Source organism: Barbus barbus (genome assembly GCF_936440315.1).
Source record: "Barbus barbus genome assembly, chromosome: 30".
Lineage (NCBI taxonomy): Eukaryota > Metazoa > Chordata > Actinopteri > Cypriniformes > Cyprinidae > Barbus > Barbus barbus.
Window position 1 is genome coordinate 20,543,274 of NC_136758.1, and position 17,877 is coordinate 20,561,150.

General features: G+C 35.8%; 1 protein-coding gene across 1 annotated transcript; it reads left to right on the forward strand.

The window, feature by feature from the left end:
• The first annotated feature begins 158 nt into the window (after positions 1-158).
• LOC306850856 (receptor expression-enhancing protein 3-like) lies at positions 159-9,409 on the forward strand. Its single transcript, XM_079386789.1, has 8 exons — positions 159-505; positions 2,626-2,698; positions 3,135-3,211; positions 3,803-3,923; positions 4,261-4,374; positions 5,327-5,462; positions 6,856-6,992; positions 7,150-9,409. The coding sequence occupies exons 1-8, from the start codon at positions 474-476 to the stop codon at positions 7,222-7,224; spliced, it is 765 nt and encodes a 254-aa protein (XP_079242915.1). The 5' UTR covers positions 159-473; the 3' UTR covers positions 7,225-9,409.
• The last annotated feature ends 8,468 nt before the right edge of the window (positions 9,410-17,877 follow it).

The window sequence follows — 17,877 nt, forward strand, 5'->3', positions numbered from 1 at the left end:
CCCGTTTCAAACTCAATCATTCCTATCCTAGTATGCAAACACCATGGAAGCGATGAGCAGCTCCGCCCTGTGACCCTGTTTAGCGCCAGTAGTCCAATCAGTAAACGCAGAAGGCGGGACAAACCCGAGGCTACGTCCAATCAGTGGCCAGTCGTGCCATCAATCAAAGGTGACATCGTCCCTAGTCCGAAAAGGACAGGCGAAGAGGAAAACAATAGATACACTTTTAACACAACGGAACATCATGTAGAGAGAAGACAACAGCTTAAACCAGTAGTTATTCGTCAAATAACGATGTCATCTTGCAAACTTGTGGATATCAGGAAGTATGCGTTAAAAAAAGGAACTCAGTGGTTGCGTTTTAGCGGTTGGAGAAGCGAGACAGAAGTTATTATTAGTTATAGTTTATTTGAATAGTTTATGCCTCTGGACTGCATCGAATCTCATAACTTAAAAGTGCAACAGGTTGGAAGATGGTGTCTTGGATTATATCTAGGGTCATCGTGTGAGTATTTATTGAAAACTATTTACGTTTCTGAGCTTAAAGTACATTAGTAAAACTGCTGACTGCGCATTTATTTCATACGGATAACATCTATGCACTCTGTACTGTCCCTGTGTCTCTAAAGTACGTTACATAAAACATATTGCAGTTTGTTTATTTGTTGTTGGTCAGGATTAAAAAGGGGAAAAAATGCATAAAGCATGATGGTTTGTCCCCCAATATAATAAATAACACTGTTACAGTTACTAAATTTCTGCAGTATTCTTATTTGACATATTTTCACTATCAATAAGGTTCCCACAGTCCTGGAATATACCATTTAAAAGCTTAATTTCCAGGCCCAGAAAAGTAATAGAAATTAATACAAATTAAAAGGTCATGTAAATGTTTACAGTCAATATAAATGTATAGTTATGCTCAGAACTGAATTATTTAGTAGGCTGGAAATTACTGTTTTTGTGAGTGCACAAAAACCTTATCCAGCCATCACAAATCATAGGAAATGTAATGGAAAAAAAAATCTTGGAAATTCACTGGTAAGAAAGTTTAGCAACCTCTGAATCAACCATAATAAAAATTCACAAATTATGCAGAAGAAAAAAAACCTACATCAATTTTGCTGACGTAGTGGAGTAGAGCAGGAAATTCATCATGTTTTTGGCAGGAGACCTGCTTTATTCAAAGTCCCTGTCTGTCAGGGAGGAACTGCTGTTTTCCTGCTAGACCGTAATGTTACCGTAGGTGTGTCCCTTTCTTTGCGGAAAAGGTCAGCACAGCAAAGCACATTCTGTGCCTCATCTCACTAGGTGCTGTTTGCTGTGGGTTTGGTTATCTTTAGTGTACTGACAATATAAGAGATAAGGGTCTCTGGTTGTCACTGATAGAAATACATTTATATATAGTAGGTTATAGTCGGTTTCAAAGTCTGAAGGTCTTTTGAAATGCCTTTTGTGTTCTTACTGTAAGTTAAAATGATGAATTATTCGCCATCGGCAAACAAGGCCTAGCTGTTTTAGAGGTATGCAGTAACATCTCACACACACACATATTCCTAATTCTTACTCTTCTTTTTTTTACCCTCACGAGTTTGCCCAGAGAACAGCGTAATAGGAAATGCATGACTAAACCATTGTGACTCTAATGTGTTCAGCGTTTAAACACTTTCTTCAGACTAGTAGTAAAAGCAAGGCAGGCTGTGTTTGGAAATAGTGACTTGGTGATGCTGCAGTTGTTTAATTAAAAACAGTTTCACTGTTTTAAGTTAAAAGATGGCCTCTGCTCTTGACTTTAGCACTTATTTTGCTTTATGGTAGAGATCTTTTAGAGTGGAGAAACGTTACGCAATAAATGGAATCCATCCAACAGTCCCTCACCACACACACACACACACACCCATGATCACACATAACTTTAGACGGTATCAGGCAGTGATGTCGTTCCCATAGCTACTTGAAAATAAATGGTTCAGGGAAACACAAGCCAGTTACAGTGAAGGCGGTGAATTTACTGTGTGTATGTACTGAGAAGTTAACACGTCTTTAAAGAAAAAAACAACAACAGGATTTCAGTCTCACCCGTCACAATAAATAGAGCATTTTGAATTATCAATGTTCAGATTTAATATTTGAGTAGGCCTGTAACCAAAGGCAAAGGAATGATTTGCCATCTGGATGGATTATCATCAAATATAAGATTGTGCATAGGGATCCACCGATATTCAATGTAATGGCCGATAATTGATAAATGACTCAATTCTACACTATTTTGTCTAAATAAATATAAAATAAAACACTTAAAACTAAGATCAGTCATTTTAAATGCTACAAGTGAATTTCCTCATATACAAAATTTGCTAAAGATTACATTTAACAATGCTACTAAATACTGTGTATATATTCAAATAAATGATTAGTCTTTTTAAAGACTAAGTGTTAGATGAAGGCAAAGATAATCCAAATGCAAAAATAAATAGATATCAGGGTATCTAAATTTAGATTGGTTGGATGTTGAACTGTTAGTTCGCCAACCTTTATTTGTTTGCTTGCATATAACAAGTGCATAATATTTTTGAATATAAATCATGTCACGTGTACTGTATGTATGTGTGTGCTTTATCACAGTCTTTTGTTTGGAACGCTGTATCCTGCATACTGCTCCTTTAAAGCCGTCAAATCCAAGAATGTCAAAGAATATGTGAGTACTCAGTTCATAAAGGCACATGCATATCTTTATCCATGTTCTACTGATTCTTCACTTATTAACATTTGAGTTTAGAGAATGTTAATAGCCAGAATAAATAAAGAGCTCCAGCTAAACTGTCTGTATATCCTGGTTCCTCTTCGTCTCTGACACAGGCTGTCAGTTACTAAACCCTGAGCTGTTGAGCAATTTAATACTGTTCTTCCACCATGTGTCCCCTGTTTGTGGTTTGTGTACTTCCTTTTCTTTCCTTACAAAAAATACTATGACTGTACCATGGTACAGTGATGTGATACCATTGCACTTTGATGTATATCATATAGTGAATGAATAATATTCCTATATAATAAGTACGTACATGGTAAGTTTTTGTAAGTAGCACTTCTATACATCTAACAGACAGTGTGTGTTTGCGTTTATGGTTTGACAGGTGCGATGGATGATGTACTGGATTGTGTTTGCTCTTTATACTGTGGTGGAGACCATCACAGATCTTTCGTTGGCTTGGTAAATATACACACACAGTCTGGAAAGAGGCAAATAAATAATTGTTAACGGATTGCATGGAGTGATTTTGCATCAAGTGGTTTTACTAACATTTTTCCATTCTTAAATGAAAAGGGCTATTATCTGGTGCTGCAGATGTTGAGCTCCATTTGTTTTCCTCAGGCCAGTTAGAGGAACCAGTCTGTTAGGTTCAGTTTCAGTTCGGTTAAATTCCAATGCATTTCATTAGTTTCGTGACATAAAAAAAAAAAAAAAAAAAAAAAAAAATCAGTTTTGCTTATTTTGCTCGCTAAGATTTTTCTAAATTCTTTTTTATTTTTTTTTAAGAAAAATTACACTCTTTGTTAAATATAATGAATTAAATATAAATAATACAGAAAGAAATAAAAATATAATGTATAAAAAAAAACAAATTCGGGGGGCAATATATTGACTTTGAATTTGAGTATATTAAACAGCTGTAACTTTATTATATTGATCCACCAAGCCTGAGGCCCAAGAGACTAAAATCATAGAGAATGCATAAATCAAATTTATTCTTTTGTCTTCCATCATTCCTGTTTACACATTGATTGCACTTGATTGTTTCAGGTTTCCAGTTTATTACGAACTGAAAATGGCTTTCGTCTTTTGGTTGCTGTCTCCCTACACCAGAGGAGCCAGTGTCCTCTACAGGAAGTTCCTACACCCCATGCTGGCATCCAAGGAGAGGGTAATGACCTAAACACATCATCAGTTTCCCTGGGAATAGGCGTTCACTGACAGTGAACACATATCCATACTGAAATGTATTATGGAATCAAGAGGATTACATAATCAATGATTACATAAATGACGTTAAGAGATAAACAGACGGATTGGGTTAGTTGGATGTGTCGATTACATGATCATTATGAACTAACAATAAACTGCACAGTTCATTTAACTGTGCCTGCATATTTTCTTCCCAGCCCTCTGTAATTATTTGTTGTCAAACAACTCCTAGTTGGAGGTTAAGGGTGAATTTAAATGATAGATTTATTTGAAATGTTTCACATTCTGTTTTTCAGGACATTGATGAATATATCATTCAGGCCAGAGAGAAGAGTTACGAGACCATGGTGAATTTCGGGCGTCAGGGTCTCACGATCGCGGCTGCTGCTGCTGTCTCCGCTGCTGTGAAGGTATTGTATGAACACATGTGCTCATTTGTACACCAATGCACTGTTTATACTAGGCATTTGAGCTAACCTAGCTAACTAAGCTGATTTGGTCAGCTTTCATTCCATGTAAGCAGAAACTTTATTTTGCATTGATACATTACTTCTTTTTGTGATTTATTGCTTACTTTAATTTCTGTTATGCTGTTATAAGCTTAAAATAAAAAGGATTGATATGAAAGGGTATACCAGATTTAAAGAAATATTAAAGAACTTTTGTTAGTTAAATGCTCACAAAGGTTTGATTAAAAAAATACAGTAATAACAGTAAGAGCAGCCATTACTCTAGTCTTCAGTGTCACTAGATACATGATCCTTCAGAAATCATTTTTTGGAAACTTGTATCATTGTGCTAACACACACACACACAAAGAAAACGTAAAACATATGCAGCAATGCTGACATGCTAACACAGAAAATGCACTGCAAAAATGACATGTGCTCTTCACCGTGACTTCTCCTGTTCCCTTGACTGCTTCTTTAAAATCAAATTTGCTGTCTGGCCATGTCTGGTTCCTAAAAAAGAACTAAATCACTAGTGCTCTTCTGTTTTTGATAAGGTCTACTGTTCTTATCTTGATTCTTATCTAGAAACAAGAATATCATAGACATGCACCACTTACGTTTTCCACTTGCGTAAAAATCTAGTTCAAATCTTCCTGTTTCCTTTCTCTTTCTGTCTACATGCTAAACTAATCTCCAGCAGTAGCTGCTGCACCTAGTCCAGGTAACTTGCTTTCTTTTTCAATCTGCTTTAACCTATCACCAGCACATCATTAGACCATTATTAACTGGGAAGTTAAATAAAAGATGTCTTTGTGTATTGTAAAGGTAGCCACAGCTTCAAAGGTTTTTGGTTCTTGAATTCTGTTTGCTCAGTGCACCATGTTAGCTGACCACATGACTCATGTCACAGGGTCAGGGTGCCATCAGTGAACGTCTGAGGAGTTTCAGTATTCCAGACTTGACGCAGTTACCCTCTGAACAATCAGCGTTCTCAAAGCCCAGCCGACTGGCCCTCCAGCCTGCTAACCCTAGAGCTGCTGATTCTGGTGAGTACTGTACATGCATTAAAGGAATAGCTCACCCAAAAAAATAGATTTAGATGAGTTTGTTTCTTCATTGAAACGGATTTGGAGAAATCTAGCATTACGTCAATTGCTCTCCTTGGATCCTGTGTAGTGAATGAGTGCCGTCAGAATGAGAGTCCAAACAGCTTATAAAAACATCATAATAATCAAGTAATCCACAAGACTCCAGTCCATCAATTTACATATTATGAATTGAAAAGCTGTGTGTTTTTAAAAAACAAATTGATCATAAAGACCTTTTAACTTAAACCTGTCGCTTCTGGCCAAAATACTTGTCCAAAATCCATAATAATGCTTCCTCCAGTAACAAAGTCCATCCTCTGTTGTCCTCTCACATTTAAATCCATCAATATATTTGCTTTTGCTTGGAAATGTTGCATGATCTATGCATATTTCTCTCCTGATTCAGAAACGACAGCTTTTTCACTGGAGAAAGCATTATTATGGATTATTATTATTATTATGCATAGAGGACTCAGAAGCAACAAAGTTCAAAAAGGTCTTAATGGTGGATTTATTACCAAACCTGCAGTTTGTGGATTATTTGCGTAATTTGTGCATTATTTTTGTTTTATCAACTACTCTCATTCTGATGGTACCCATTCACTGCAGTGATGTGAAACAAGTGATCTAATGCTAAATTTCTCCAAATATGTTCAGATCTTGGATGGCCTGGGTTGAGTAAATTTTAGCTATTTTTTAAAAATTTGGGGTAAACTTTTCCTTTAATGACATCATAGCTGATTACATAATGGTAAAGGATTGATTATATAATTAAGAAAAACGACTATATACTGATTTAACTAAATTAAACTAAAGAAACAAATGAACTGTAAAAATAGTCAAAATGAGCTTTTTAAACCTCAAGGGCAAATGAAGCCTTGTGGAACACATTGTCTGTCATCAGAAAATAATTATGTCTCCCTCTAGTGGTAGAACAAGTATTGAAAAGCAATCCCGGAAGTTCAGCTGGATGTAACCAAAAAAACAGAATGAAAACCATTAGTAAAAAAAAAAAAATGTGACTTTCTTTCAAAGACAAAAGAAAACTGAATTTACAATGAAAAGAGACCGATGATAAGATAAATAAGCTCCATACAACTTTTTCACTATATTCCAATCATTTTCATTGCACTTTAGCATCCTTTATGAGACTTAAAAGAATCCATTTGTTGTGATTGTATGGAAAATTTCATTTTTGGTCTGTTCCACAAATTCCCAATAGGGGTTTGGAGCGGCATGAGGGTGAGTAAATGATGACAGAATTTAAATTTTTTGGGTAAACTAATCCTTCAAGGTTCAGTTCCTCTCGTTTGAGATCTTTATTGCTTCCTCTGTGCATCTTCTCCAACAGAGCCATATAAACAAGCAGGGGAGGGGCATGAGGAGGAAACAGATGGAGTATTCTCCGAAGACGAGGCGTCAGTGCAGAAGGGTCTGCGCAGATCTCAGAGTGTGAAACTCGCCCGTGCCAAAACAGCACGCAAAGAGGTACATGTGCTCATGCAAACATTTCATGTTCGATTGTATTATAATGTAAAGCAGAATATAAAAGACAAACATTTTCCCTGGTGGTCTCAGACTTTCAGACCCCACTCTAGTACTTCCTGAAAATTAACTGTGAATTGATGTTGTATTGTTTCTAAAGCCTCGCTATGGCTCCCTGAAGCTGAAACCCAGAAGGCGGCAGTTGATTGCATCATCCACTTTTGACCATCCTTGATTGTCCAATACAAACCCACATGGGATCAGCATCAAAACTGCAGTCTAATCCTCGGTTTAAAACTGTTTAATCCTAAACTTCGGATTAACGCTAATGCTCTTTCAAAGCAGCACTAAACACTAAAATACAAACAGACGTACAGCACGAACAATGACTTTTACATTTATTTATTTAGTAGATGCTTTCCCCAAAGTGATTTACAGATGAAAAATACTACAATACAAGTGACAATGATACAGAATGATTAATAGAGAATATTGCGTGCAGCATTGTTTGTTCAGAAAAAAACCCAAAGCCTAATATGAGTTCAGGAAGACTAAGAATGTTCTAAAAATGTCATTTAAAAGTGGATCTGAGCGCATCTGATCTGTAACTTGATCTGAACCTGCCTTTGTAGAGATATCTCTTATTACGCATAACGTGGACACATTAGCACAGATGTATCCCTGATGGCCTCGCTCTCCCTCTACTGGGGCAGGAGTCAAAAGTCAAAGGTTTCTGTAGTGTGCACCCTTCAGCCTGTTTTCACAGTAATGAAATTGAGCGGGAAGAAAAACTGACTAAAATAGTGCATGTTAGCAGGGTTTTGTGTATGCATAGCTGCTTCAGCTTGTTTATGTTTACATTTCCATAGTGTGCACAGAATTAAAGTTCCTTCATCATTTATTCCCCCATATGTCATTCCAACCCACATTAATTTTTTTAATGGAATCCAAAAAGCATATTTTTGAAGAATATCCTGTATGCACTTTTCCATATAATTTAAAGTGAATGGGGATTCGGCCTGTCAGGCAAGCTCCAAAAATGACAGATAAAGAACATAAAAGTATCATAAAAGTGGTTTATTTGACTACATACATCAAAAAACATTGAAGCATTTTTCAAAAAACATTTTTCTCAAGTTCAGTATTATGGTATTTTGTCTTTGCTTTGTGAAGTTAACAGTTATTTACTCATAATCTTCTCTGAAATTCTAAAATGGACTACTGAAATTTGGGAAATCGCATGTTAACACCAAACACCATTGGTTCATTTCAGAACTATCATGTAAGGGAAGATTTACAGTCAAATTGAATGTTCCAAAGAATTCATATGGGTTTGGAATGACATGAAGAGTAAATGATTTTTTCTTACATTTTTGGGTGAACTTTGAAATCTGTCATGAAATTCTGTAACTGCAATCTTAAGTTGTTTTTAAGTAACAGTATTTTTTAAAGTGGTTTCAAAATACATTTCTTAAGTTTGAATGTCTTGGGATTGTATTTTTAAAAACATTATGTGCAATCCATTTTAGAGTGATGTATTTTCATTTTAATCATGTTTGTTTGTGTACTTAGTCTGTCATTCTACCGTTTTTCAGCCTTCTCTAATTTAAATAACAGCATGCACTAATTAGCATATAATTTGACCAAAACACTCCAGCTTTATCTTTGCGAAGCATGACAGTAGAGTGAATCTGACTAGTTGACAGAAGACTTTGCTGTTTGTACCGTACTTGTGTAAATGATGGGATGATTTTTCCTTTTTGTGTGTGTGTTGGACAGTTAAATGTGTGGGAAAAGGTTTGTTGGTGTGTTTTGTGTGATAGAGGAAATCTGTATGCCGATAGGATCTGGATCTAAACCAGTAATAAGGTTTAAAACAAAGTTGATTTTCTTCGACCCTTGAACAGGTCATGGGAAATCTCAGAATATCAGGGAATTTTGAAAGGCCTGGAAAAGTCATGAATGTGGAAAAAAATGTTAGGGACAGGTGCAAATTTCTTTAAAGAAAATGTCATTTTCTTGGTTTCTATGTTTTAAGCTATTTCACGGGCCAGATAGTGCTGTAAAGTCAGCGTGAAACATCAGTCTGTCTGTTGAGAGTCTCTTTGGTGAAAACTAATAAAACACTAAATATGTTTTTGCAAACAAGTGCAATCTATTAAAGCCACCTTCTAGGCTTTTACCTGTGTGATGTACCAAAACATCTGCTTTAATTATTATCCTGTACTTTATAACAAATGGAAGGGAAACGCTCATTGAAATTCACTAAACAAAATGTACAGGAACGTTGTGTGTGTGTGTGTGTGTATATATACACATAATGACATAATTTAGCAGTGCATACACCACTTAGTCATAAGTCATAAGCTCATTTTGGTCTGTCTGTTAATAAAATAAATGCTTTATGTATCGCCATGTTAATTTCTTCATAGCACCTAGTTCATCATGTTGTCTGTCACACTGCAGTTTCTCCACTGACCACTAGAAGCAGTCACGTTTTGTTTTTTAAAGTCACTCATATTTATTCACCAAAGTAGAGAACACTTGTAATTAGTTTAGGAAGCATCTGCAAAGGCTCATATTTTAAAAGGTTTAACCCTATCAAACCCATGAAGTTTTTACAATGGTCTTCCTCAACAGAATCTTACTACTTCAGGTTCAACATGTAAAACAGAACGGGGGAAATGTGAGATTTGCATCACTTTTAGATTAACATTGAGATATTGAGTGTGTGCATCTGAAAGCTGCCTTTAGAGACTGTGTGTGTGCATGCATGTATGTGTGTGTGTGTGAAAATGTGTTTAACCTTTATGAGGAAATGCCTAATTTGAATGTTCACACCTTTAGGCTATAAAGAAGAAAGAGATTAACGTCACAAGCAAGCTGCCATGTGTTGTGCTGCTAGTTTTGCCTTAAACTGCAAACAACACCCTGTTTAATGCCACTTATATTCATTTTAACTTGCACAACAATGGCAATACAGAAATACTTTTCAGTAAGACTTGACAGTGATGGTTGATAAATGAAAAGACTGAGGCAGGTTTGTGTGTGTGTGTGTGTGTGTGTGTGTGTGTGTGTGTGTGTGTGTGTGGTCCAATAGCAGTTGTTTCATTTAGGTCTCTGTCACAGGACGTGTCCAAGTCTTTCAGCACTTTAGTATGGAGACGTCCTGTGTCTCAGACGCTATCAGAGAAAAGAGGGGAAGAGAAGAGGAAAAGGATGAGAGAATAAGAGAGAGAATGAAAGAGAAATGGGTTCATCTGTCAGGAAGTCAAGTCCTCCTGGAATATGAGAGTGTGTTTGTGGAGACATCAGTGAGAGAGTGAAACCTGTTGGTCCACAACTGTGTATATCTAAACCACACTTTTCTTTTTCTTTTGTTTAATTTTTTCAACTACAAGGTATTTATTCAAACAGGCTCTATTAGACTGCATCTGTTGCATACAAAACTTACATTACTAAAAATGTACTGAAATGTGCAGTTCGTTCTTTTTTTTTCTTTTTTTTATTCTTTCATACAAAAGTGTGTATTAATTAAACTAAAAGTTACATAAAATCGTATTTTTATCAGTGTGATATTCTGTTCTAGGCAGATTAACTTCTTGTACAATCCAGGGTTATTATTGTTAACTAAAACTAATAAAACATTTTTGCTATTTGAAATAAATCTGAACTCTTAAAAACTGTCTAAAGAGAATTCAAAAGTGAACTAATAATAAAACCTGAAAAAAGTCAAAGGAAAACTAATAAACACAAAAGCATCAAATGAATAAAAACTAAGAAGAAAACTGAAGATTATATAAATGAATCTAAAAATCTATAATAAAGCGTATAAAAAGGTCATTAAAAATTTATAATAGTATATAAATATGCTATAAACGCTTCGATTTAATCAGGTGTACATATAATTGATTGCGATTCAATTACACTGTAGTTACATGTTAGCAAGTATAATGTTTAAAGTGTTGCTTGTTTGTTGCTTTAAAAGTTAACAATGAACATAATGGCAAGTACATTTTAAATGCATTACCAAACAATAAAAAAGTGTTGTACGTTTTTACAAATGTCACAGATGCTGTTGACATAGCTTAACTTGTATTGAACACGGAATATGCCTTGAAGGTACATTTGTTATTTCATTGTTACATTGTGTGTTATTGTAGAGCTTTAACCGCAGTGGAGATAATACAGTGTATTGACGTAATTGTGCAGTTTGTTTTTATGAGCGCTGATGAGAATTGACATCTCTGATGAACAGGTAAAGGTTGTTTAATCCCAAAACAATAGCATTTCTGTCTTTAAAGTGTAACTTTGAATGTTGGCTTAATAAAGCCTTATTAAAAGTTTAATCAGTTGTAGATTTAATTGATTGTGATTTAATCACACTGGTTTCATGCTATTGAAACAATAGCATTTCTGTCTTTAAAGTGTAATACACTATCATTTAACAGCTTTTTTTTACATTTCTGAAAGAAGTACCTGTGATTTTTAGGATTTACTGATAAATAGTAAATTGAAATATGATTTGAATACATTAAGGAAAAATTATTAATCTGAATTATTTCAGAATAAAAAGTGGGTCTGATATCACCTTGAAGGAGTTTATTTTGTGATAATTACCAAATAGCTGTGCATAATTCCTGATATGAAATTAATTAATTATGAAATGGCTGTGCATAATTCCTGATTATGTTTTCCAAATAAATGTAAAATAGATTTTAAACATTAATTATAAATACTCTATGTTAAAGAAAGACACCAAAGTCATACAAGAGCCATGAAAATATCACAACTATGAAGGAAATTGGTTGCGGGAACAGTTTAGACATAATTACACAAAAATGTTTAACCATTGAATGTCACCAATGATTAAGCAGAATCAAATATTCCTAAAACAGGAATATACACTACAATACTGCATATTATTGTTTTTCATTTCATTAAAAGGGTGGATGAAATAGGCACTATTTATTCTATTTCTTTCTTTAATTCTTTAATTTTCCTTGTTTTGACCTTGTGGTTTCTCCAGCATTCCTTGAATCTCATTCCTCTCCTTAGACTCTCTTTTGAATTTTTAACCCCCATCTCACCAGCTCTTCCTTTCTTTCTCTCTCTGGTTTTCTCTCTCTCTCCCGCTGGGTCAGACTGCTCTCTGCCCTCATCTCTCCTCAGCCTGTCCCCAATAATCCTGCCCTCAATACCCGGAGCCCCAGACCCTTCTGCCCCAGTCCAGACCTCCAGCACCCAGCCACTATCGGGTTCCTCTCACTGCCTTTTCGGGATCTGACACCTCTTGCCCCCTCTGCATTTCCCAACTATCTCTCTAGGGCGCCAGCGCCACTCCACCTGGAGTGGGTTAGCAATGTAAGAGGCAGGCAGCAAGTGTGAAGACAAGACCACAAAGGAAAAAGACCTTTCTGAGTATGGTGCCTTTAAAAAATATTCACTGTAGTGGACTTTTTGACTTTCTAATGACTGAGCTTGAGCAGTTTTGAAAGGAAAAATGACATATACATTGGCATATGGATTGAAATTCAAATGAACTTTGAATGTTGGCTTCACAAAGCCTTATTAAATGTTTTATGGGGGAAAAAAAGATTGAAAAGTCAGATATATAGGTCTTCATCTTTACTAAGACATTATTAGGAGATATATAGTGACAACTGCTACTGTATTTATATGCATTTTTTTCTAATTAGTCTGCTATACTGTTACGATCTCATTGATTTACATTACAAACTATCAGAATTAAATCTTACTTTTTTGTCCATATAAATATGCAATTTGCAAATTTTCTTATTTTTGGCCTCTGAATAAAACTAAGGTATTTTTTATTCCCCGAGTATGAGCTCCTAAATATATGCTAACTATTTATTTATTCATCCATCCATTCATTTATTTATGTATTCTTTTTTTTTGCGTTTTTTTTTTCTAAAGCTTCAGCAATGGATGTTTTGAAATTTGAGTATGAACTTCAAAACATATGCAAACTTTTTTTAAATATTTGTTTATATATCCATCCGTCCATCCAGCTTATGATTTTGTCTAAAGCTTCAGCAATGGATGTTTTGCAATTTGCAACTGATTATTTTAATTTGCTCAGTATCCAAATCTGATCATTTTTTGTTGCAGACCACAGCATAAAAATTGGGAAAGCACTGGTTTATGTTATTACTCTGGATGCTTATTTTTATCTTGTAACAAGCCACCACCAATGGTTAAAAACATGAAATCTGATCTTATCTTTCAAACTGAAAGAAAAAAATTATTTAGTTTAATTTCAAACCAAATATAAAAGTAAAAGTTTTCTTAATAGACAAAAAAGTCTCATCAAGGCCCTACTGTAGCTTTCACACAGAACATTTTCCTTTTCAGTGTCAAAAAGGTCAAAGGAAATTCTCTGTGGTTCAAAGTTGTAAAACAATAAAACATGAGAACTTTCAAGGGAGCAAATACTATTTATAGTCACCACACATTCATATTCATCCAGAGCAAGAGTAAGTATTGTGTTTGAATAGGTGCCTGACAGATCACTGGGGTGGCGTCCCATGGACGAGTTCTTTTTTCAGAAATAATGTGTCCTGGGACATATTTGGAAGAGAACACTACCATCAAGGATATTCTTGGAGCCTTGAAAGCACATGCTTATGTATATTTAGTGTATGTGTGGGTTTTGGTGGCTCCTGTCTCATAAACCTTAGTGATCAGAAGTGACTGTGTTTTTGGCAAAGAATCGTGTATATTGCAGTACTATATATGTGTTTATGAGTGCAATAACACCGACACATGCATACGAACGCATCTTTAGCTCCCTTTACACCAGCAACCGTTAATTCCTGCACGTAGCGTTCATACCGTGGTTTATTCACAACAGAATTAAACCCTATGCGAAAGGATATGCTTATAACAAGCTTGGTGCCCCCGGGAGCAACGAGGTCAGTGGCTGGGCTTTTGTAGCAACACTAATGAGAATTCAATTAAACAAAATGCGCTTCCGTCATCACGATGACCTAATGAGCGGGATGGTATGGTGGGAAAACCCAGCACCTGTGTGATCATGCAAATGACACTACGCTGAACCCCGTTCGCTGATGCGAACCCACCAAACGGTGCCCTGCGATGAAAGAAAGAGTGGGGAGAGAGAACAAGCTTAATTACCAGAAAATGCAATCAGCGCTAGAGTTCATTCGCAGACAATAGACGGGGCATGGACCTCATTGGGGTTACCTGAAAGGGCCCAGTGGACAATTGGGTCATTGACATCAGATTGCTTGACAAGTCCCCGCAGGGCAGAGGAGAGTTCAAAAACCAGAACAAAATCGAGAAGTTTGTCGCTGAATCTGTCAGAAAGGGCCTGTCAGGAGTGATTAGCGCACCCTCCAAGTGCCCAAATGATCAAAAGGTCCTGTCCCTAACACACAAACACACACACTGGCCCCCGCCGCTGCAGGTTTAATCTGAATTTGCATGGGTCTGTGTCTCGGCCTTCCTCAGGCATGATATAATTACAGCGATGAGCGCTGCCCCATTGGCTCGGTGCTGTCTGAAGTTGTTTTGCGAGCTGAGTTTGGAGAGTAGTGTTGGTGAAGATTGTCTGCTAACGGTGATTTAGGGCTGTTATCAGTCTGTCAGTTTTCTTTGGCGTTCTTTCTTTTTGTCTCTCATGCTGTCGTATGAGCTCTGTAATGTAAGGTGACAGGGGCAACTGTTGAGCTGAACTTGCAATTGAACTTGCCAGGGTGTGTATGAGGGTAGTGTGGAGACAAAGTTCTTAGGACTGAGTTTCAGATTTTGGTAACACTTTATTTTAAGGTTTCCTTGTTGCACGTTACATGTACTTACTATTATAATAACAATAAATTATTCATAATTACATGCAAGTAATCCTAACCCTAACCATATAGTACGTACATGTAGTTTATTAACATTACTCAGTACTTAAATGTATAATTACACTGTAACAAAGACACCTTAAAGTATAACCCAGATTTTTTACTTTAGGCATCTTTAGATCAGTGGTGCTGTTAATGTATTTAAATGTTGTGCAAATTAATTGTTGAATCAGTGAGACCCTTGAACTTTGTGTCATTGTCAGTCAGAATGCATCTCCTTTCTTTTTGGCTGTGCATAAATATTTATTTAAAAATGTCAGCGCATAATACATTGTTTTCCTTGAACACTGGAATATCATGTGGAAATGTGTTTTTCACCCGAAAGAACAAAAATAAGAGATTATTATTTGCTTAAACAGCAGATACGATTTTTAAAATTGTAACATTAATGACAATTGATTGCATTTTCCCCAAATTCTCATTAATGACATACAATCATGAAAATCACCCTGTCCAGACACAATTATGAATCAATGCATGAATCAAAGTTTCAGTAAGATTATAAAAGTTTGAGTTTCGGCAAAAAATAAATCAATAAATAATACTTTTATTTAGCAAGAATACATTATATTGATCAAAACAAAAGTATCAGTAAAGATATTTGTAAAGTTACAAAAGATTTATATTTATTTTTGAACTTTATATTCATCAAATAAAAAATTTGTCATGGTTTTCACAAAAATATTAAGCATCACAGCTGTTTTCAACATCAGTAATAATAGGAAATATTTCTTGATCAGCAAATCAGAACATTAGAATGATTTCTGAAGGATCATGTGACACTGAAGACTGGAGTAACAGCTGCTAAAATTCAGCTTTGCCATCACAATTTTTACATTTATTAAAATAGAAAATCTTTACTTAAAATTGTAATATATATTTTTTAACAATATAACTGTTTTACTGCATTTTTTTTAAATCAAAGAAAGACTTGGTAAGCATACTGCAAGAGATTTCTTTCTAAAACATACACAAAATCCTATGGACTCAAAAAGTCTGAAAGGTAAATGAAATTTACCATTTACATCATGCAGAATAATTCATTTATGCATTGCCTTAAGAAAATGTGTTTTTATTTTAGTTTATTTTTTCACATTAAAGTGGGCTACTAAGAACTAGGAGTTTAAATCTGCTTAAAAACGTATGAATAATGTGCTTATACACTTATGAATATTTAAATCATGCCAAATCACATCAGTCACCTGGTCAAAGTCCTTAGAGAAGATCTGCAGAATAATTTAATTCAAATGTATTTGTTTAAACAAGAAAAACTAGTGCTTCTGCTAGTACTAACTTCTGACAGTTATTGTTTTTGACACTGGCCCAGTACATTTGGTCTGTTTGTCTTCTAATGTATTTTCTCACCCCTTCAGGCATAATTTGTCCATTAAGCAGCGACAAAGCCACTATTATTCAGCACCTTGAGTGACTCCATCCGTAAACAACTGACGTCAAAAGGCCTTTGACGTAAGATTACAGTAAGAGTGATTTTGGCTTGGGACTGAGGGCCCATGTACATAGAGTACATACTGATCTCTCAGGTCTCATGAAAGACCTGTCCCCTTTCATCACTGTCTGTTAAATCTATTGTGGCAGATCAGGGAAGAGTGCAGCCAGCAGGGCACAACTGACCTTGTGTGGCCTTCCCCAGCAGCTGTCACATTGCCAACCTGTAATGGAGGCAATTAGCTGCTCTTTGTCTGTTACTATCACAGTCAAATCTACCGCACATATCCATGCATACACACAGGTACTGCAGACAGGTCTAATGGATGTGTGAAGTTCACACTGTCAGAGTAACCACAGGTGTAGTTCATCACATTAACTATGGACATGATCCACTAGCATTTAACAGCCAGAAAATTAACAAATGCTTTGTCTTCATTGTGAACAATCTATTTATTGTTTTATAATTTGAAAGAAACTTCTTTCTTTTGAAAACCGTGTGTGTGCTATGTTTTTATGTAGTAAAATGGTGTCATGCAATAAAGGAGTAGTTTACCCAAAGAATTTACTTACCCTCGGGCCATTCAAGATGTAGATGAGTTTGTTTCTTCATCAAAACAGATTTGCAGAAATTTAACATTACATCACTTGCTCAACCAATAGATCCACTCTAGTGAATGGGTGCCGTCAGAATGAGAGTCCAAGCAGCTGATAAGAGTATCAGAGATACTGACATCTTGTGAAGTGAAAAGCTATATATAAGCTATAGCTATATATATATATATATATATATATATATATATATATATATATATATATATATATATATATATATTTAAAGTTTTAAAAAGTCGTGACGTATTGTCAAGTATGGTGACCCATACTCGAAATTGGTGCTCTGCGTTTAACCCATCCAAGTGCACACACACAGCAGTGAGTAGTGAACAAATACACACACACACACACACACACACACACACACACACACACACACACACACACACACACACACACACACACACACACACCGTGAACACACACCCGGAGCAGTGGGCAGCCATGCTGCAGCGCCGGGGAGCAGTTGGGGGTTCGGTGCCTTGCTCAAGGGCACCTCAGTCGTGGTATTGAGGGTGGAGAGAGCGCTGTACATTCACTCCCCCCACCTACAATCCCTGCCGGCTGGGGACTCGAACCCGCAACCTTTCGATTACGAGTCCGACTCTCTAACCATTAGGCCACGACTTCCCCCCGTGTGTGTGTGTGTGTGTGTGTGTGTGTGTGTGTGTGTGTGTGTGTGTGTGTGTGTGTGTGTGTATATATATATACACACACACACACACACACACACACACATATATGTATATATATATATGTATATATAGAACAAATTTATCATTTAGCATAAGCATTTTAACTTTAAACTGTTCCTTCTGACCAAAATAATGTCTATCATCCAAAAGAATGTTTCCTCCAGTAAAAAAAAGTCTATCCTCTGTCATCCTCTTAGCCTCACATCAAAATCCACCAAAATATTTGTTTAGAACTGTTTT